The sequence below is a fragment of the Onychostoma macrolepis genome, chromosome 16 (genome assembly GCF_012432095.1).
Source record: "Onychostoma macrolepis isolate SWU-2019 chromosome 16, ASM1243209v1, whole genome shotgun sequence".
Lineage (NCBI taxonomy): Eukaryota > Metazoa > Chordata > Actinopteri > Cypriniformes > Cyprinidae > Onychostoma > Onychostoma macrolepis.
In genome coordinates, this window is record NC_081170.1 from 172501 (window position 1) to 194810 (window position 22310).

General features: G+C 45.3%; 1 protein-coding gene across 2 annotated transcripts in view; it reads left to right on the forward strand.

Annotated features, from left to right (window-relative positions):
• The window catches only part of LOC131521776 (intermembrane lipid transfer protein VPS13B), a 126336-nt gene that overhangs the window by 25356 nt on the left and 78670 nt on the right, over nt 1-22310 (forward strand). Inside the window, exons 17-22 of one of the 2 annotated variants that reach the window (XM_058746825.1) lie at nt 1031-1209; nt 1911-2045; nt 2849-3025; nt 15937-16049; nt 16116-16242; nt 19242-19369. In XM_058746825.1, coding sequence (XP_058602808.1) covers nt 1031-1209; nt 1911-2045; nt 2849-3025; nt 15937-16049; nt 16116-16242; nt 19242-19369 — 859 coding nt within the window. Of the gene's footprint in view, nt 1-1030; nt 1210-1910; nt 2046-2848; nt 3026-15936; nt 16050-16115; nt 16243-19241; nt 19370-22310 lie in introns of those variants that run through there. The other variant, XR_009266364.1, reaches the window with a different exon arrangement.

Here is a 22310-nt window from a genome sequence, read left to right on the forward strand (position 1 = left end):
CTTCTGATTAGCGGTGCTGTTTGCTGCGTTTGAGCGTGTTTATTTATTAATAAAACAGGTGCAGATGGTGCGTCGCTAAGATCGCTTTCCCTGAAAACACAGAAATGAAGCGAGTCGCGCCAGCTTTCATGACGTGCCAGTGTGTGTGGCGAACATTTGCTGGGCATGTGCTGGTGTGTTTCCCGTCCGCGGCGCTCGAGACTCCCGTGAATCCAGATCAGAGAAACCCCGGGCGAGCGCTGTCTGCCCCTGACCTCTGACCCCGTCTCGATCTGTGCGCTGGCGCAGCTGCAGCGAGGCGATCTCTGCTGAACGTCAGCCGTTACGCGCCGAGCCACCCAGAAGCACTACAAAGCCAGGATGAGAGCGGCGGAGACGAGCGGTTAAGTGTTTGCAGAGGTGCTCGAGGAGGAGCGCTTCTCCCCGTCAGAGCTGATCACAGACACAGACTCATTACCCAGAGAGCACTGGGCTCCCACACACACACTGACTGCTCTCAGCTGGAGACGGCGCTGTGCTGCTTTCACCGCACAGCACAGAGATACTGAACAGAATCGCTGTCACACTGCACATATTATACAGCTTTATATTTTATTATAGAGGAGTGTTACAGAGATCTATATTATATCAGAAGAGCGTTATGTCACCGTTATGTGTTTCCAGTCGATACAGAAACAAGACGACATTTGTGAATGTTATGAAGAACAAACATCTGTTCATTAAAGTCTGTTTGATTCGAGTGATTGAATGGAAAGTTCAGTGAATGATCTGGATGTGAGCTGCGGCTTTCAGTGTTTGAATGCGTGACCTGCTCTAGTAATAGTTGTTCATTATCATGTTATTTAAAGAGACACGAGCTGAGCTTCGGTTTGGCAGTCTGCTGTCTCACAGTGACTGATGCGACTCGCTCTATACGTGCAGCGTCTCCGTTAACAATCACTCATGTTCATAGAGACGGGGAAAGTGTTTTCAGAGTTTCTCTGTGATGAAGTGTGTGAGTGTGATGATGTATTTGATCTGTGTCTGTCAGGGGGAGGAAGCCTTCGGTCCCGGTGTGTGAGTGTGTGTTCGAGCTCCCGCAGGTGTGTGTGCAGGCGACGCGTGCGCAGGTGCTGCTGCTGCAGTGCATGTATCACAGCTGGACACACAGTGTGGGAGGCGGAGCCTGCATCAGCGACAGCCTCGTTAGCCACGCCTACAAAACACCAGGTACCTGCATGTTCACGTGCACCTTTGAAACGCCTCGAGTGTGTCGAGTGATGAGGTGTGTGTGTGTGTCTTCATGGAGGTGTTTCATAATGAATGCGGAGAACTCCAGTGAGGAGCGTCTGTTTGATCACATCACACTCGTGTGTGTCCTTGTGCTGATGGAGTGTGTTGTCCTTGTGTGTGTGTCCGTGACATCCAGCAGAGGAATCCGTCTGATATGAGACACATTCATGGAGAAACAGCCACGTGTGTGTGTGTGTGTGTGTGTGTGTGTGTGTGAGCCTCACATTAGCTCCAGAATGCAGAAGCCTCATAAACACACACACATTCCAGATGTGTTCATATGTGCACAACCTCAAATTCTCTCTATGCCTGCTGGTGTGTGTGTGTGTGTGTGTGTGTGTGTGTGTGTGTGTGTGTGTGTGTTTGTGAGCGCACAGGTGCAGAGGTGCACAAGCAAACAGCTGGAGGTCACTGGGGTCACACACCCCATCAAACACCCTAAGGGCAACACACACACACACACACACAGCTCTAGAGATATATTAGTATTTTTTTGAAGTAATATGAATGAGTTTTTGTTATGTTGTCATGTAAATGTGTTTTGTGACTGAACTCCCATCATGCATCTGTGATGCCCCAGATTACTGAATGAACAAACACATGATGCTGATGTGGCTGACGGGTGTGTGTTTGAGCAGGTGTGAAGCCGGTGTGTAGCGCTCCCGTGCTGGAGGTGTGTGTTCAGCGTGTGGAGCTGAAGGTGTGTGTGCGGCCGGCGCTGCTGTGTGTTTCTGGGACGCTGGGAGCCGTGAAAGTGTGTGCCAGAACGCCGGGTGAGAGCAGCTGCACACATCTGTCCCTCTGACACACACACACACACACACACACACACTTACATACACGCTCAAAGCCTTTGTTCATAACAGCACAATCCTGTTTTCACACACCGCACAAGTGAGCCTGTGTTTGGTGTATTTTTTGTTTTTATGGCACATTCCCGGGATTTATTTCCTTTGAGTCTCAGTGATTTACTTCTCTAACATCTCCGATGATGCTGTACAGCGTTAGAGAGACTTAACTGTTTCTAGTGTAATGTAAAACGACAGTGTAAAATAAAATATCTTCAGAGTAAAGTATATTTAGCTATCTAATAATAAGCCATCTTCAAGATCTCTTCCATCTTTATTTGACCCTCTAACTCTAGCACTCTCTATTCTAATTCTATTCGATCTACTTATATAAAAACAAAACAAAAACACAAAACCTTGCTACGTGTACTGCGTTAGGCTAGCCGAGACTTGTCATAGCACTTGCATGTTGTTGCTCGTTTGTTTGCTTCTGTTGTCATCATTTGTAAGTCGCTTCGGATAAAAGCATCTGCTAAATGACTAAATGTAATAATAGTTAGATATTTTTATATGTGGTTAAACTATGCGGTTAACACGGAAGATCTTGCATTTATATTCAGTGTATCTGAGAAAATCAAGAGTCTGTTTTAAGTTGAATTCAGTCTGTAAAATCGTGTGACCTTTAACCCTGTGATGTGTTGAACAGAGCTGAATGTTCGTTGTACATTTGTTGTTTTTCAGATGGGAAATACTGCAGGTCATTAATGTGTTTGACTGTGTGTGTGCAGGTGCGTGCGAGGGCCAGAAGGATCACCTGGTTCCGCTGGTCCAGGGTCCGTCTGACACCACGGATCTTCACACGAGCCGCTGGTTGAGCGGGAGCCGTAAGCCGGAGTCTCTGCTGTCTCCTGATCTCCTCCAGATCTCCCTGCAGCTCCCGCAGCAGGAGCACGCGCCCAACCCCGGTGAGACCATATCAGACACCACAGCTCGCTCAAACACAGGCAACATGCGTCTTCAAGATCTTTAAACCTCTGATGAAACATGCCTGCATGTCTGTAAACCGCCAGTCAGCAGCTGGAGCAAAAACTCAATCGGATGTTTAGGGAGAGAAGACACAGACTCATCTGGAGGAGCTCTTGCTGCTCGGGCTGGTAATCAGCATTATTCTGCTGTGTCCTCCGAGGCTTCATGAAGACAGTCATTCATATCCATTCACAGAGCAGTCCTGAGCTGTTCAGAGCGCTGATGCTCGACTCATAAACGCTAAGATCCGTCTCTTAGTCTGTGCTGTTTTCAGGTGATGTGTGAATCTTCACTAAACGTTATTTGTAGCTCCTGCTATCCAATAATCACAGTAAGCGCTGTGAAATGAAACAAAGTCTCAGATTTCAAAGTTTTATCACTAAATTCAGACAGTGACAGACTGCTGTAGCCTCACCTGAGCCGATTAGCGCAGCAGTTGATTTTATTCTGAAGTTCATCTGTGATGAGATCCTGACAGACTGCTAGTTTGAGAGATGCGTTAGGTGAGCTGGTGTCCTCCACAGATGATCCCAGAATGCATCAGTCTTTGTTTGTGTGTTTAGTACGACTACCTGCGCTCGGCTCCAGTGATTTACCGGATTTTTATCGAGAGCAGACACTCGTTCGGTGTGAAACTCATCAGTAAGACCCTGGCGTTCGCTCTCATTTACAGCTACGCATGCACCACAGTCAAGACTCTCTCAACTCGAGGCAGTTTTCCCGAACAGGGTCGTTCTGTCATCATTCACTCGTGACATTCAGACCTGGACGACTTTCTCTCTTTCTTCAGCGGACCGCAAGTGAAGATATTTTGAGAAATGACTCAGTGTTTTTGATCAAATAATGAAAGTCAGTGGGGTCCAGTGTTGCCTGGTTCACATTATTTTTCAAGATATCAAAGAAAGTCGTGCAGTGAACTGGACCGAGCTGGACTCAGTGAAGGGTCACTCTGTCAGAGAAACTCGGCCTGTCCGTCACGCAGCTGCTTCTTCATCATAAATCATTGTGTGTTAGTGTTTACACGTGACTGAAGGAAGCGGTCTGTCACGTGACGTCTCAGGAGAAATACTGGATAGTGAGTGTGTTCATCAGTGATCGGTCTCAGACGTGTTTGTAGGATTGGCGCTGACTAGCTGTGCTTAGAGAACGAGCGAGATCTGCTGACACGGTCACATTCAGAGGAGCTTTCTGTGTGTTTCACTCCAATACTTCAAGAGATGCTTTATAACGTTATATAGCAGCGTTCGCCTTTAATCTGCCCAGTAATATTTCTAAACGTTCGACATGTATTTTATGAATTCCATAATAATCTTTTTCACAATCTCGCGCTGAACTCGAGAGCCGCGGTCCTGGAGGCCCAGATGTGCTTGGAAGCGTTCCCGCCCTCGCTCGCTCTTTTCTTACGTCTTTATCTCCCTTCACTCCTTTCCTGAGCGCTTGAACCTCAAAGCGTTCTTCAAACTGTAACGTTTAATTACCTTGAAATGACATTTAAATAATTCCCAGGCCCATCTGCATCTCTGGCTCTCACAGTCGGCATTAGGATGGGCCTCGGCTCCGCTGCGCTACATCTGCTTTCCATTCGATTGTTTACCAGTGAATTAAAAAGAAATTCCAATTTACTTAGAAAATGGGAGTTCTGTACTTGTTAAACTCCCGTAGACGCAGACCAATATGTTTCTGTTTAATGAGCCTGAGGTTGGAACACACTAATAAATTAAAGGCAATTAAAGGCGTTGGATTTATCACAAAAGGATCCCGGCCGCGCAGCTTTGAAACGCCTCTTTTATGGACACACAGTGATTTTACGCTGAGTGTTAACCCTTCGCAGTACAGCGGGCCGCTCTCGCTCGTTTTCTAGCCGTCTGTTCTGATGTTGTGAGCGATGAACGAATGCAGCGATCTAGTTTGTGCACTGACGCAGCATAACAATACAACAATAACCATTTTAATCAGTGTTAAAATGCTGCTCGCGTCACATGATCACGTTGTGTTGCGTGTTTAAATCCTGCAGCTATCGGCTCGATAATGCGTGCGGTTGTATTTAGTGGTTTGTTTTTATTAGGTGAGAAATCACACCTCTATCTGTGACTCTAGAACTAGACACGGGTTCCACGGGTCTAGAACACGGGTTCCTGTGGCTCAGTGGAAGAGCATTGCGTTGTGGGTTCAGTTCCCAGGGAACACACATACTGATAAAAAATGTATAGCCTGAATGTCTCTCTTAAGCGTCTGCTAAATGCATAAATGTAATTCAGTTGAGCCTTTAGCTTCTGTCACAGGACAAATGCATTGCATTGTGGGATACAGCATGTCACTTGCTGTGAGTATTCCATGCCATGCATACTGAGGATGCATACTGCAGGCAGCGCGCTTGCTCTCGTTACACATCTGGCAGCAGGAGTTTGGTGGCCTGTGGATTAGTGCAGTGGGGGATGTTGGGTATTTTATGGGTGTGCAGTGCGAGCTGAGGGCTGCAGGTGTCTCTCTCTCTGTCTCCGACTCTCTCTTTTCATCCCCAGGGACCCGCGAGGCGAGTCCAGCTTTATGATGATAGAAAAAGAGCGCAAGACGGAGCGGGGGCGCATGTGTTCTCCTCAGGCGCTCGTGCAGCTGTGAGAGTTTGATTTACGTCTTTCTCAGAACTCTGGGATTTCAAAATGCTACATTTAATCAAACGCAGGGGTCGATCGCAGCAAATGCAGAAGATGTTCGGTGGAGAGCTGCGTTTGGAGTCACGGGAACGGCAGAACAATGATGCCTTTAATGTTCATTTCCACAGATCGCCTGAGATTCTGAGCGCATTGAGTGCGGCGTGTTTCTGGTGTTAGCGGAGCTGCATCGGCTTCATGAGCGCGTCAGAGCTGCAGCTGGGCCGCGTCGCTCCGTGTTTGAGGCAGTAGAATAATGACGGCAGGTGGATCGGGCCTGACGCGGCTTTGATCGCCCCACAAACACTCCGGCCTGAAACCGGATCTCCGGCTGGACGGCTGCGTGCGTTAGCTCTGATCTCTATTAACGGCTCCCACAGCCTCCGCTCCATCCTCATATAAACACACTCGCCTTCTGCTCTCCTCAAACCTGCCGCTCGCTCTTCACTGCTATGAATTTGATTAGTTGTGCTTTATTAAAATCACATGAAAGACGCTGAATTAAGTGACTTGAGATTCAAGTATGTAGTGAGACTCGTAAACGTTGCCTGTGATGCCGGTTATGCAGTGATGTAGTCCGTTTGGTCATGTTTGGAAGCTCCAGTCGTCTTTTCTCTCCTCGTGGAGGACCACCGTCAGTCTTTCTTGCTGTTGTGTTTTTTGGCTTTCTCGTTCACCTTTGCCTGCTTTAATCTGTTCATCGAGGCAGAACTGATGTTGCTTGACGTCTCGTCTCCGGCCTGCAGACACGCGTCACGCTCTGACCTGCGCTGCTGCTTTTGGGTGGCATTTCTTTCTTCAACAGATCGTTGCAAACTTGCATGACTCTCGTAAAACCAAAGAGCCGTTGCATCATTTGGTTTTTTGGATGTGCAGATGCAGCGAGTGGCAGGAGTCGGTGCTCTCTGTGTTCCAGCATGTGTGTGAGATTTGCTCGTCTATTAGCGGAGGCCTTTGGAAAAAACACAGCGTTTGATCTGACGTTTAAGAGGCGAAGAATCGGGCGCTTCAGGAAACGTTTGTGAGATGCAGAGCGAGCCGCGGAGTCCAAACGGCGGCTCATTAGCTGAATTAGTGGATTGTGAATGTCTCTGAGATGCTCTGACAGCACGACTGGCATGACAAAATACATTTTGAATTGCAAGGGTATTAAAACCACAGAAAATAGCGTTGCACAATTGAAACAGGATTTGAACTAGAAGATGTAAACGATTGGTAAAAACACATAGTTGTTAATGATTATGGTAACAAGTTGACTTGAATGAACTGAATAACTCCTCATCCTCTGTTTCATGTGTTTGGGTGTGAAGGGTTAGCTCTGTCTCAGGCTCACAGCTGGAAACTCTGATCTTTCCTCAGCTACTGGATGTCATTTAATTCCCAGGATAGAGGATTCATTTCCCACAGAGGTGCAGTGACTCTCAAACACTCAGTGTCCGGTGGAAGCTCCTCAGGAGCGAATGGCAGGAAGTTTGAAGAAAAAAAAGTTCAACACAGTTGGTGCATTCTGGGAAATGAAATGCTCTTCCATTAGGGCTGCACAATTAATCAAATTTCTAGTTGTGATTACAATTATGGATGAAACAAATGAGGTAATCTACACTAGAACTCTATTCTAATTTTATTCTATCTAATTATTATGAACAGAAAAAATAATATCGACCCTCTAACACTAGCTTTATCTCTCTTTTCTATCTACTTCTTATTTATTTATTAAAAAAAACTTGTGCTGCATTAGACTATCCAGGACTTATATAGTGTTGCTCTTTTATTGTTTTGATTGCTTCTGTTGTCCTCATTTGTAAGTCGCTTTGGATAAACGCTTCTGCAAAATTATTAAATGTAAAAGTATATGTAATTGTTCAAAGGCACAATTACAAGAAACCAAACCGATGTATAGTTGACATTTGAGGCTTGATGTTACAGAGAAGCAGTACAAGTTTTTCAGGAAGATTGTTTTTAGCTGCTTTATTTGCATATAAAAATATGACGTGCAGTTGCTTTAAACAATGGCATAAAGATATTGAAAACATCATTCAGTGTGATAATCGTTATTAATAATCACAATGACCATTTCAAAGGAATAATCGACAATTATGATTTTTGTCATAATTATGCAGCCCTATCTTCCATCCTGTTGCACATAACTTAATTGATTAAATATGATGTCCGTTCAAACAAGACTTTGTTTCTTCATTCATTCAAATTGCAAATCTGCATCCGCTTTGCTAAATCAGATTCAGGAATTGGGTTTTAATTTAACCGCCGCTCTGGATTCAGATCTGATGGAGCTCGACTCTTGAGATGTTTGTTTGTTAGTGTTCATCTGATCTCACGCTGGCAAGCAGCGCTCAGACTGTCTTCAGAAAGGTTTTCATGTGACGTTTGGCAGCACATGTCACAGCTGTGAAATGACTGATCACGGCTCATATTCTTCAGATATTCTTCTCCGTGTTTTCCCGCAGCGGTTCTTCTTCTCCAGTGAGCTGATAGTGTTAACTCTTTGGTTCGTTCGCAGGGCTGTAGTTTGTGATTCTAGCTAACTGATAACTGCAGGTCACATGCGCTCACGGGCATCAGCAGGTAGTTTTCTGTGCTGCTGGCGGAACGGATTGGAGTCTTCGTGGTCGAGTGAAGATATCAAAACACGAGGCCGTGTGGGAGGGCTGAGAACCGGCCCTTTCCCATGATCCCTCAGACGCGCTCCTGATCGGTGAAGGTGAGCCGTTCCCAGCGCTGCGTCTGGAGGAGGGCAAGTCCCTGACAGAAAGAAGCCATTAGTGCTGCAGCGGTGGGTTAATCTGTAATTAATTAAGCTAATTACAGGCCTGTCGTTAGGGCACAGTTCTGCTGTAATTAATGAAGTCAGCCAGTAGGAACACTGTGATGGAATGTGAATTTCTGAAGGGAAGTTTTAGACACAAAGATCTGACAGGATGTTCCCTTTAGGACCGCTGACCCCGTGACCTCCGCACCAGAGAGAGACATGGCTTCACGTGTAGAACAGAACGAGTCTTAATCGTGTGTGTGTGTGTGTGTGTGTGTGTGTGTGTGTGGAGATTTAGCAGGCTGCCGCAATTTGGATTGTTTGGATGAGTTGATTGATCCATTAAATCACTCGGATCACACCACACGACTACATTCAGACCACACCCATTAGACCCAGACTAGTGCCGGTTCATACCGAATACCGGTGTTTATTTTTCTTATGATGTGAATTTTTAAAATACCGCAATACTGGTGTTATTTAAATAACGTTCGTAGCGCCACACTGTTTGAGAGGGGTCTCTGGCGAGGACACAGCTGTATGTGTTACTAAGCGTGTTCTGAAGCTGTAGAACGTGATGATGACACAGAAGAACTCATCCACAATATCCACCGCCCGCTGCCATCAGCTTCTGCGTCTCACACACACACGAGCGCGACTTTAGCATATATTTAGCAACTTTCAGACCATTTTAGCAGCTTTTTTCCATAGAATATACAAACTGACAAACCTAGCGACTTTTTTGGATAAACCTTAGCTATGGTTCAGTTGGAAGATGTGTCCAGTGCTGCCCCGCGAGCGTGAGATCTGACTCCCGGCGCAGCGTCGCGTCTCTCGGCGTCTGTTCTGTGCAGCGAGCGGCAGAGAAGCAGCGCATTCAGCAGTCGTACCGCAGCAGACTCGTCAGTAGATGAGCACAAAACAGCGTTTCCTAGCACCTGCCGCTAACTGACTGTTTGGGATTATAAATATGAGCATAGTTCGTCTGTTAATATTAGGCACTTTTTTGTTTGTTGTTTTTTTTTTAGGTTGTTACTCAGACGCAGGCAGCGCGCAGCATAAGACAAAAAAGTAATATAACCAAAACCATAGCCGCTCTTTAGTGTAACGTTAGATGCATGTTGATTTAATCAGACGATATCGCGATTATAAATGAGAGTGACTCCTGGTTAACATGTATTAATGAGTCGTGTTTAGTCACTATTTAGTGTGGAATTTTTCTACAATATTCGCTCATCACGACAGTAAAATCAAGTCAATCTACTGCAGTTTTTCCTCTCAATCAGTAGAAAATGTGGTTAACACCCGGTCATGCATGAAAAAAAATAAATCCCGTCATATACCGTGAAACCGGTATAATTTCGAAAAATACTGTGATATAAATTTTTGGTCATACCGCCCAGCACTAAAGACCACACCCACCCACTACATTCAGACCACACCCACCCTCTACATCAGACCACACCCATTAGACCCAAACCTACTCACTACTTTCAGACCACACCCACCACAGTCAGACCACACCCAAATGTTCAAATGCAGAAAGCAGAAAGGTTTGTGTGAGAGCTCAGTAGAGCTGTCAAAATGGCTGAAAAACTAAATTCGAATTTTGTACTAAAATATTATAAATATTCGAATTTAAAAGACAATTTCAGTTAGGGGGGAAAAAAGCTTTTGGCTTCTCTCTTGAGGCCACAAGAGGGCGCATCGAGCAAAATATTATTAATGCACGTTTATTCAAAGCAATAAAATAACACAACTACCTTTGAAAAAAGTGCATAATGTTTAAAATAACGTTTATAAACCATATATAATTAAGTTGCTTAAACAATTAGAAACAAAATGAGTCCAAATGAGTCCTCTGCACAATCTGACTCTGCTGCAGCTGGAAGTGAACTGCTGGTTCGTCTGGTCAGAGGAGAACTGACCCCCGACTGAGTCTGGTTTCTCCCAAGGTTTTTCCTCCATTCTGTCACAGATGGCGCTTTGGTTCCTCTGACTTGCTCAGTTGTGGACACTTCATTTCCAGAGATATCGTCTACATGATTGCACAGATACTAATTAAACTGAACTGAGCTGGACGATGACATCATTGAACTGTCATTTTACATTATTGATACTATTTTCCTATTCTGATAATGGAAAGTTGCTTTGACACAATCTGTATTGTTAAAAGCTCTATATAAATAAAGGTGACTTGACTTGGCAAAACAGCATCAGGTATGTATGTATAGTTTAATACAAAGGACTGAAAACAAAGGACCAATCACAAAGAGTACTTTTTCATTTAAAAACATGAGATGCAGTGGGATGGGGAAAACCACCATAAAGTCTCGAGACATGTTTTTTCGAAGTTGAACTTAAATTAATTTTTCATGGCTTTCTAAACATGCGGCTCTTGTGCGAGACGTGAGTGCAACGCTGATGATGTCCCTCTAGAAAATGTGATAAATATGTGTTGTCTGTGAACGGCTAGGTTTCAGTTTTGAGGTAAACAACATAGTCTTCGCACTGAAGTTCTCTTTTTCTGCAATATTTTGAATGAGCAGCGCCGCATCCAGTGGGTTGAACTGCATAGGCTAAAAAAAGCATTAAAATGCAACAACACCTACATCGTCATCGCATCTCGTGTGCCACTGATGAAGCTGCCTGACGCACTCCTAACATTCTAATGCAACGTTTTTGCATTCTAATGTGTATTTTTATTTTAAATTCGACGAATATTTGAAATTTGATTTTTTTTTTTGACAGCCCTAGAGCTTAGCACTAAAACAACAGAAGATAATGGACTGTATTCATCATAATAAGAGCAAGTGTGTGTGTGTGTGTGTGTGTGTGCGTGCGCGTGCGAGAGTGTGTGTGTGTTCTCATTCAGTTCCTCAGGGTTGTTGAGAGTCCTTCAGTCTGTCCTGGCATGAGTTCAGGGACCCTGTGTGTGTGTGTGTGTGTGTGTGTTTGTGTGTGCGTGCGTTACTTTGGCTTGATAAAATTAAAGTCTTGTTTCTATGATGTGACTCTTAACGCTGTAGTCAAATTGTATATGTGTGTGTTTTGAGTTCTTGTGTAATGAGTGTGTGTGAGCGGTTTGTGAGTTCTTATGAGTAATTACGGGTTCTGTTTGAAGCGGCCTGTAAAACAGCAGCTCTCTGGAGCGCCACAGAGTGTGTGTGTGTGTGTGTGTGTGTGCAGTACGAGCTCCTGCGCTTGCTGGTGAATTCAGCAGGAGCTGCAGAGAGAGAGACAGGCGATGTGTTGGCTGCTGCAGTCGGTCGGTTAGTTAGTTAGTTAGCTGGCTGGTAAACGGTAGTTGTGGGTGGTCCACATTGCCACTCTCTCCTGCTCATTTTTAAGTCGTTTGTTTGACACGTTCTGGCCTTAGTTTGCACTGTTATTTCCTGCTGCACTTACAGCTGTGAGGACTCCCATCATGCACTGCTCTGCAGCCTCTGTGACCCTGTGCTTTCCCCATGACATCACTGCCCCCCTGTGGCGGCTCGCTCGTCCCGCCGGACACCAGCGCTTGAGCCGTGCTCATCTGTGACCGTCTGATGCACTGCTCTCATACGTGTGTGTCTCAGAAGCGCGGCTCTTGTTTGTGATCGCTCACGGAGCCGAGCTGTTCTCCGGCTCTAATGGGCTCAGCGTAAACGCTGCCTGCTCTCTAAATAAATAATTACAAAAGCCCATCGAGCAGAGACGTCAAACACACGCAGGGTCGTTCTCTACTCAAATAAACCAACACAGTCTCACTCTAAATGTGTGTGTCTCTCTCTCTCTCCATATGTTTCAGTATGTGTCTCTCTAGGCCTGCCGCTGGTTGTAATGGATCAGTGTATGTCTGTCTGATGTTGTTTGTGTGATCGAAGTGTCTTTAAATCAGAAAAAATTTCAAAGGCTGCGCGGCTCAAGCCCCGCCCCTCACTCAAGCCCCGCCCCTCAGAGGGAGTGTGTGGCGTGATTTACTGTGTTCTCTCAGTCGGCGTGTTTGTGTCCTGCAGTAAATCTGACTTGTGTTCCTGTATCTGCGTCTCTCATCTATGTCGTCTCTATAGGAAAAGCGTAAATAATCTCTCCTGCGTAACGTTTGTAATTGCAGCTGTATTTTACTCTCCGACAGAAACATCTCGTCTCAATTTTAAACCCCGTAAATTATATGAAACTGATTTAATGCGTCTGTGGCGTAACTCTGATAGACTCACTCAACTCTCATGAACCTGTCTGTCTCTCTGCAGACCCGTCTGTGGGGCAGGGTTTGAATCCTCATTTTCTCTCGCTGTCATGTTTTGACGTGTTTCTCTCTGAGTCAGGCTCGTTCAGAGCCGATGTCCAGGTTTAGGTTCTATCTCAGCAGTGCAGCAGAGCGTCGCTGGCGTTTGAGACGGAGTGAGTCATCTAATGCAGCGGCGCATGTTTCCGCTCGCAGCAGCTGGACTGAATAACAGGCGCGGCTCAGATGTGTCCTGCTGCATGTAGGTCTGCTGAGTTTCATGCGCTCGATGCTGGAGTTTATTTGCACAGGGATCCCACTCACCGCTTGGAGGAAGTGAACGGAGAAATGGAGAGACTCAGATTTCACAAGTCAAAGATAAACATGCACCTGATCAGCAGCACGTTGCATTACTGCGCCTCTACACGACAGTAGCAGTGCTTTCAGAACTTACTAGAACGGCATTTCTTTATTTGTTTCTAACCGTTCCAGTCATCTGGTCTGATCCACTTTTCGCTGTTTGTGAAGGGCTGCATGCAGTGCGTGATCCTGTTTGTAGATGGCTGGTGATCACTGTTGTGTGTTTCAGAGCTTCTGATGGTGGAATAGTGTTGGATGTGTGTTTCTGCTTCCTCCATCAGTTATGAAAGACGAGGCGTGATGTGATGATGATGGTCGTGTTTTCAGAGGTTCACTCACATGTGCAGGTGCTCTCTCTGCTCTGAAACGATAGTTCACTTACTCCACCAATCACAGTGCAGCATGAGACTGTGAGAGCTCTGTGATTGGCTGGTCTGTGTGTTGGCATAACATCAGGCAGGTGAAAGGCTGAGTGTGTGTGTGTTTGTTCTTTCAGAAGTAACGTGTTCAGGTCACGCCACACTGTATTTGTTTTTCTCAAGATCTTAAAAGCCTTTTGATCTACAGACTTAATGACTGAAATGCTTTTCTAGACAAGTATAAATTGTAACTAAGAATTTCTTTGTTGTGAGTTTTTTAAATGAAGCTGCAGAAGTCCTGCAGTGAAGTTTGGTGCAAGTCATGAATGTCTCGTCTCACTTAAAGATATAGTTCAAACTGATCATTGACCAATCTGTAACAATTACCGATATCAAACATCACATAAAAAACGAAGGGAGATCAATCACCATTGAATATCATATGTTTAGAAGAGCATACAACCTCAACATCACAAAAGTCTAGATCATATTTCATGGAGCAGTGTTGTCAATGTTTTCATACTTGGAGGCAAAACCTTCTAAATGTCGAAGTCCAGAGTTACCGCAAATGTCCTTGGTTCATCGCAGCATTGTAGATGCCAGGACGTTAGAAGAATTAAAACCAAGATCATCCAAAACGGTAGCTCATAAAGGAGTTCAGATGCAATCCCAAAACTAAAGTGAATAACAAATCAGAAACTTTGACCAGTTGAGATGCCCTCAAAATTAAGTGGATACAAAAATCCTCTGGCCTGCGTTCATGCACAGCTTCAAATGGAGTATACTTTGAAAGGCTACGTGTTTGACTGCTAGCGTAAGCGTACAAAAATGAAGTATACTTAGGCCTTTAGGGTTAGAGGATAGAAAATATCATTTGATCAGTATAAAAATAATAGAAGTCTATGGAAAGTCCCCACAATTCACAGAAACAAACGTGTGTGTGTGTGTGTGTGTGTGAGTGTGTGATTGTGTGTGTGAGTGTGTGATTGTGTGTGTGTGTGTGTGTGTGAGATTGTGTGTGTGTGTGATTGTGTGAGTGTGTGTGTGTGCGTGCGTGCGTGAGTGTGTGTGTGTGTGTGTGTGTGTGTGCGAGTGTGTGTGTGTGTGTGCTGTGCACGTGAGTGTGAGTGCGTGTGTGTGAGTGTGAGTGCGTGTGTGTGTGTGTGTGTGTGTGTGTTTTGTGAAAAGTCAGGACATAGATGTGTATAATAACAAAGGTATGACAGGTATTACAAGGTGAAGGTGACTTTTCAGGACATTACTCCATGTCCCCACTTTTCAAAACGCTTATAAATCACTCAGAATGAGGTTTTTTTGGGGAAAGTTGAAATGCACAGTCTCCTGTAAGGGGTAGGTTTAGGTGTAGGGTTGGTGTAGGACAATAGCACATACAGTAAGTACAGTATAACAACCATTACGCCTATGGAGAGTCCACACTTTTCACAAAAACAAACGTGTGTGTGTGTGTGTGTGTGTGTGTGTGTGTGTGTGTGTGTGTGTGTGTGTGTGTGTGTGTGTGTGTGTGTGAGTGTGTGTGTGTGTGTGTGTGTGTGTGTGTGAGTGTGTGTGTTTGAGTGTGTGTGTGTGTGTGTGTGTGTGTGTGTGTGTGTGTGTGTGTGTGTGTGCGTGCGTGTGTGTGTGAGGCGGTCGCAGGTGTGTGGCATTGACTCCAGAGCACAGAGTTTCCTCCGCTGCTTGTTTACAGTCTCGGGGCCGCTGCAGATGACTCCTGAGTTACAGGCTTTGCTCTGACAGGAGTGTCCTCGCTCCCTCAGCCTCTGCTACATCAAAGCGCTCGTCCCCCGGACGGCTGCGTCTTCAATGGCTGCGGAGCTTTGAAGTGCCGCGCGTGTTTATGATAGCGGAGCCGGAGCGCTGGGCCCGAGCCATGTTGGGAAGAGAGCGCGGGGCCGCAGGTGGCCTGGACGCTCTGTTTGTGTGTGTTTCTGAGCGTTATCTCACACACGGCCTCTTAAAACTATAAAGTTCCCTTAATAGAGCTCTTAAAGGAAGAGAGCGGAGAGAGAGCAGATCGGCCTGCTGAAGGCAGCGCCACACAACAGGATGTTAAACATGAGCCTTTAATACACACACACACACACACACACTCGTACTCATGTTGTGCTGCTCGTTTGTGATGCTGGAAGCTGATTGGCTCTCAGAGCACACGGCAGCGCCTGCGGGCCTGACATACAAGATCCCGGATGCATCCAAAGCCGATCTGGAAGTAGTGGGAGCTCATCAGCGCTCTTATCGGATGATTGAGGCGTTCTGATTTACGCCAGAGAATTCCCAGTAAATCCCGAAGGCATGGGAGCCATTACACACGCGCGCTCGTGACGCATGACCTCAGCACTGAACTGTGGGTAAAGATGATTGCTTAAGAACCAGAGAGGCTGATGTTTCATGGATGTTTATTGAAGAAAAATGTTATTTTTGGCTGCATATCAGTTGCTTTGAGCTCTCGTCTGAAGTGATGGGCTGTGTGTGTGTGTGTGTGTTGTAGGTGCGGTGCTGTTGGTGAGCGTTCAGGGCATCGCTGTCAATGTGGATCCGGTTCTGACCTCATGGCTGCTGTTCCAACCTCAGAGAACCAGCGGCAGCAGACAGACGCAACAGGTACAACTGTGTGTGTGTGTGTGTGTGTGAGAGACTGAAGTTGCTGATGCTGGGGGATGCTTGCAGGTTTCCATGGTGATGAAGAAGAGGAGGGAGGATGAAGCATCTGTTGGCAGCACACCACTAACCAAACAACCTAGTAATCAGGCGTCAGACTACACCAGCAGCCCTGTGAAGACCAAGACTGTGACAGGTACACACACACACACACACACACACACAGAGAGTCAGACAGACGCACGCGCACAGATGTGCAGATCATATGCAGGAAGCTTCATACAAAGGGAGACAACATTTGTTCATCCAAGTTCTGTTTAATAAGAAGAAATGCGTTTTCGGTCATGCATGCCTGCAGCAGCATTTTAGCTTTAGTTTTCAAAGTTCTGTTTAAAAAGGCTTCATTTGCTGGTGTTTGGTAGATGTTCATTTGATATCCCATGTGTATCTTGTTAAAAAGCCATTTGAAACTGCTTTGTATTGTGAAGAGAGGCTGATGAGATTTAAAATGTGTCCCCAACCACTTTTCAGATCCTGCGCCAGTAGTTTTACCAGAGAATTCCCTTTTTATCTCATATTTCAATTGGTGTGTTTTATTTGTTTAATACTTGCTGTATGCGTAACCTCTTGTCTTTTCACTTGAACCAAGGATATTTCGATTTAAAATACCTGATTCGAGCGTTTCTCCACAGATCTGGCTACTGTAGGTGTCTGGTGTGTCTACATGTACATGTGAACATAACAGTTTTAAATGTTGAACTAAAAAAGAAAGATGTAAAACTAGTCAAACATCGTGTTATTTGCGTGAGTGTGAGATTAGTGTCCTCAGCCCAGTTCACTAGGTTAGTAATGAGAAGTGTTTATAAAAATTAGATTGTTTAATGTTTGAAAATGAAGAAACTAGGACATAAATATTAGTATTGTGATTTTATAGTTTTACTATAAAATAAAATTATTATAATTTTATTAAATGATTAAATACTATTTTAAAATGGAATACTATAATTGCAGTAGTAATATATTTCTTAATTTGTTTAATGTTTTGCAAGTAATATATGAACTTTATTTTTATATATATATATATATATACACACAGTATCTCACAGAAGTGAGTACACCCCTCACATTTTTGTAAATATTTTATATCTTTTCATGTGACAACACTGGAGAAATGACACTTTGCTACAATGTAAAGTAGTGAGTGTACAGCTTGTATAACAGTGTAAATTTGCTGTCCCCTCAAAATAACTCAACACACAGCCATTAATGTCTAAACCGCTCGCCACAAAAGTGAGTGCACCCCTAAGTGAAAATGTCCAAATTGGGCCCAAAGTGTCAATATATTGTGTGGCCACTATTATTTTCCAGCACTGCCTAAACCCTCTTGGGCATGGAGTTCAGCAGAGCTTCACAGGTTGCCACTGCAGTCCTCTTCCACTCCTCCATGACGACATCACGGAGCTGGTGGATGTTAGAGACCTTGCGCTCCTCCACCCTCCGTTTGAGGATGCCCCACAGATGCTCAATAGGGTTTCGGTCTGGAGACATGCTTGGCCAGTCCATCCCCTTTACCCTCAGCTTCTTTAGCAAGGCAGTGGTCGTCTTGGAGGTGTGGATGTGTGATGTGTGACTGTGACTGGATCCCCAGTCTCCGAAGGGAGGGGATCATGCTCCGCTTCAGTATGTCACAGTACATGTTGGCACTCATGGTTCCCTCAATGAACTGTAGCTCCCCAGTGCCGGCAGCACTCATGCAGCCCCAGACACACTTGTCTTTGTACTCCTCACCTGGTTGCCGCCACACACGCTTGACACCATCTGAACCAAATAAGTTTATCTTGGTCTCATCAGACCACAGGACATGGTTCCAGTAATCCATGTCCTTAGTCTGCTTGTCTTCAGCAAACTGTTTGCGGGCTTTCTTGTGCATCATCTTCAGAAGAGGCTTCCTTCTGGGACAACAGCCATGCAGACCAATTTGATGCAGTGTGTGGCGTATGGTCTGAGCGCTGACAGGCTGACCCCCCACCCCCCACCCCTTCAACCTCTGCAGCAATGCTGGCAGCACTCATACGTCTATTTCCCAAACACAACCTCTGGATATGACGCTGAGCACGTGCACTCAACTTCTTTGGTCGACCATGGCGAGGCCTGTTCTGAGTGGAACCTGTCCTGTTAAACAGCTGTATGGTCTCGGCCACCGTGCTGCAGCTCAGTTTCAGGGTCTTGGCAATCTTCTTATAGCCTGGCCCTACGCCATCTTTATGTAGAGCAACAATTCTTTTTTCAGATCCTCAGAGAGTTCTTTGCCATGAGGTGCCATGTTGAACTTCCAGTGACCAGTATGAGAGAGTGAGAGCGATAACACCAAATTTAACACACCTGCTCCCCATTCACACCTGAGACCTTGTAACACTAACGAGTCACATGACACCGGGGAGAGAAAATGGCTAATTGGGCCCAATTTGGACATTTTCACTTAGGGGTGTACTCACTTTTGTGGCCAGCGGTTCAGACATTAATGACTGTGTGTTGAGTTATTTTGAGGGGACAGCAAATTTACACTGTTATACAAGCTGTACACTCACTACTTTACATTGTAGCAAAGTGTCATTTCTTCAGTGTTGTCACATGAAAAGATATAATAAAATGTGTAATAAAATGAGGGATATATATATATATATATATATATATATATATATATATATATATATAATAAAATGTGTAATAAAATGAGGGATATATATATAGTGTTTGTATAAGCGTTTATATATATGTGTTTGTGGAGAGTCGCTCTGTTGCTTCATCAGGTGTCGTGTGGGAGGTTTGGGCTGGTTTGCATGTTTCTTGTCTGCAGGAGCTGCTGGAGATGGTTTGACCTTCACACTGCAGATGTTGATCATTTCCCAGTGTAATCAAAAGCCTCTCAGAGTCGATGCGTTACTGCAGTGTGGTTTTCATTAACAGAAACACAACACCGATCCACACACACACACACACACACACACAAAAGCTGGTCTTAACTCGACTTCCTTCTCTTTTCTTCCTGTAAATAATTGTTTGATTTGTATGTGCAGCTTTAACTGTATCCGTACACACACACACACACACGATTGCGTGTGTTATGAACATGAAGAACGATTTGAATCTGTCTGCATTAACACTGTGTGTGTGTGTGTGTGTGTGTGTGTGTAGAGTCTAGGCCTCTCTCTGTTCCAGTGAAGGTTTTTCCATCATCTGAAGAATCTCACGTGAGTCCAGAAGAACACATGAAAAACCTGATAACACACACCTGGGACTCTGTCAAACGCCTCACGCTACAGGTGTGTGTGTGTGTGTGTGTGTGTGTGTGTGTGTGTAGACTGTGAGGGGTGTGTTTGTGTGGTTGACTTTGAGGTTTGTGTGGTAGACTGTGAGATTTGTGTGTGTGTGTGTGTGTGTGTGTGTGTGTGTGTGTAGTTGACTGTGAGGTGTGTGTGTGTGTGTGTGTGTGTGTGTGTGTGGTTGACTGTGAGGTGTGTGTGTGTGTGTGTGTGTGTGTGTGTGTGTGTAGTTGACTGTGAGGTGTGTGTGTGTGTGTGTGTGTGGTTGACTGTGAGGTGTGTGTGTGTGTGTGTGTGTGTGTGTGTGTGTGTGTGTGCGCTTGACTGTGAGGTGTGTGTGTGTGTGTGTGTGTGTGGTTGACTGTGAGGTGTGTGTGTGTGTGTGTGTGTGTGTGTGTGTGTGTGTGTGTGGTTGACTGAGGTGTGTGTGTGTGTGTATGTGTGTGTGTGTGTGGTTGACTGTGAGGTGTGTGTGTGTGTGTGTGTGTGTGTGTGTGTGGTGTGACTGTGAGGTGTGTGTGTGTGTGTGTGTGTGTGTGTGTTGACTGTGTGTGTGTGTGTGTGGTTGACTGTGAGGTGTGTGTGTGTGTGTGTGTGGTTGACTGTGAGGTGTGTGTGTGTGTGTGTGTGTGTGTGTGTGGTTGACTGTGAGGTGTGTGTGTGTGTGTGTGTGTGTGGTTGACTGTGAGGTGTGTGTGTGTGTGTATGTGTGTGTGTGTGTGTGTGTGTGTGTGTGTGTGTGTGTGTGTGGTTGACTGAGGTGTGTGTGTGTGTGTGTGTGTGTGGTTGACTGTGAGGTGTGTGTGTGTGTGTGTGTGTGTGTGTGTGTGTGTGTGTGTGTGTGTGTGTGTGTGTGTGTGTGTGTGAGGTGTGTGTGTGTGTGTGTGTGTGTGTGTGTGTGTGGTTGACTGTGAGGTGTGTGTGTGTGTGTGTGTGTGTGTGGTTGACTGTGAGGTGTGTGTGTGTGTGTGTGTGTGTGTGTGTGTGTGTGTGTGTGGTTGACTGTGAGGTGTGTGTGTGTGTGTGTGTGGTTGACTGTGAGGTGTGTGTGTGTGTGTGTGTGTGTGTGTGTGTGTGTGTGTGTGTGTGTGTGTGTGTGTGGTTGACTGTGAGGTGTGTGTGTGTTGACTGTGAGGTGTGGTTGACTGTGAGGTGTGTGTGTGTGTGTGGTTGACTGAGGTGTGTGTGTGGTTGATTGTGAGGTGTGTGTGTGTGTGTGTGTGTGTGTGTGTGTGTGGTTGACTGTGAGGTGTGTGTGTGTGTGTGTGTGTGTGTGTGTGGTTGACTGTGAGGTGTGTGTGTGTGTGTGTGTGTGTGTGTGTGTGTGTGTGTGGTTGACTGTGAGGTGTGTGTGTGTGTGGTTGACTGTGAGGTGTGTGTCGGCCGCTGCGGTCACTGTGCTGTTCTCTCTGACTCAGTGTGTTGGTGTTGTTCTCTTCTGTGCCAGTGATTGTGTCATGAGGTATTTGTGTTATATTTGACTCGAGTGTGTTCACAGCAGCAGGTTGCTACCAAAACTGAAAGTGGATCTGCACTAACAGACGGCCGTCGCCATGGAAAATCGCAGTAACGCAGGTCCGCTCAGCTGCTGCGCTTTAATGAACAGGATATTTTCCCTGTGTTTAGTGTGGCTCACGGGACGCAGCAGATGTGTTGTGAGGAATTATGGCTCGTTTCCACTGAGCGGTACAGTTCAGTACAGTACGGTACTCAATTATGTCCGTTTCCACTGTCAGAAGTTGTGAATGGTACCAAAATAGCGAACCGTACCACTTTTCTGGTACCCCTCTGTTGGGGTACGCAGCACAGCAAAGGTTACCAAAAGGGTGGAGCTAAACTCACTGCAGAACGCTGATTGGTTGACTAGAATCCTCACTTATGCGTGATACAAGCTTCTGCTTCACTCGTTCGCTCTGCTGTCCGTGAGTGTTGGGCTTATTTACATCAAACACAAAAAAATATATAACAGTGGTTTATTTATAAAGATAGCACCTATTTTAAAATTTGCTAAGCTGATTTCGGAGCTCCAGGCGCTCAGCGGGCGATCAGCGCTCATGTATCCCACTGAGAGCAGCCTCAGCTCGGCTAGTCCTTCTGACCTCTGCCGCTGGCTCTGATGTCTCTGTAGTGATTAAACATGAGAAACAATTCGTTGTGTGTATATTTAACTGGCATTCGTGCTCTCATGAATCTATTATTTGTTCCTGGTCGTATTGTTTTGGCTGAGCACAAAGTTATGTTTAACTTTTATATATTTATTTTGAACTTTACCGTAGAACAGCGCTGACTTTGTAGCATATGTTTGACTGAATTATTTGCTTTTGTCTTTATTTCCTCTCATAAAAGCATCATATACTTTGTACTTATACTTTTATAATGGCTATCATTGTTCATTAAAACTGACATTTAACAAAAAGAGGCAGAGTTGTGCTTATTGTCGCGCTTTATCGTCGATTGCTACTTTCCGGCGTACACCACGCCTACCAAGTAAGGGTGCTGTTGGTGGTGGAAACGCACGCTGGATCAGAGTGTTCGGTCCTGAACCGTACCGCACTGTACTGACCCGTACCGCTCGGTGGAAACCAGCCATTAAAGTTAACACTGACTCGATTCACGTCTCATTGTGAAGTTTCCATCAGTGCAGTTCACCTCCGAGACGACTTCACTTTCATCAGTGGCCGCTTGCATGAACCACTTTACTTAAGACTGGTCAAAACTGCTCTTTCTTTCAGTCAGTTACGTGATTGATCTCATTTGAACGTGAAAAGACAGACTGGTTGTGTCTTTGGTTAACTAGTTGCTCAGCTCACTCAGCTCTCATCATGCAGCTGGACAGTTTACTCACTCTGTGGAAGTGAAGTGTGGTGAAATCTCACCTGATTCAGTGTTTATTAAACACATGCGCGCTCTGAGAGTGGAGCAGCTCAAGACTCGTGTTTTG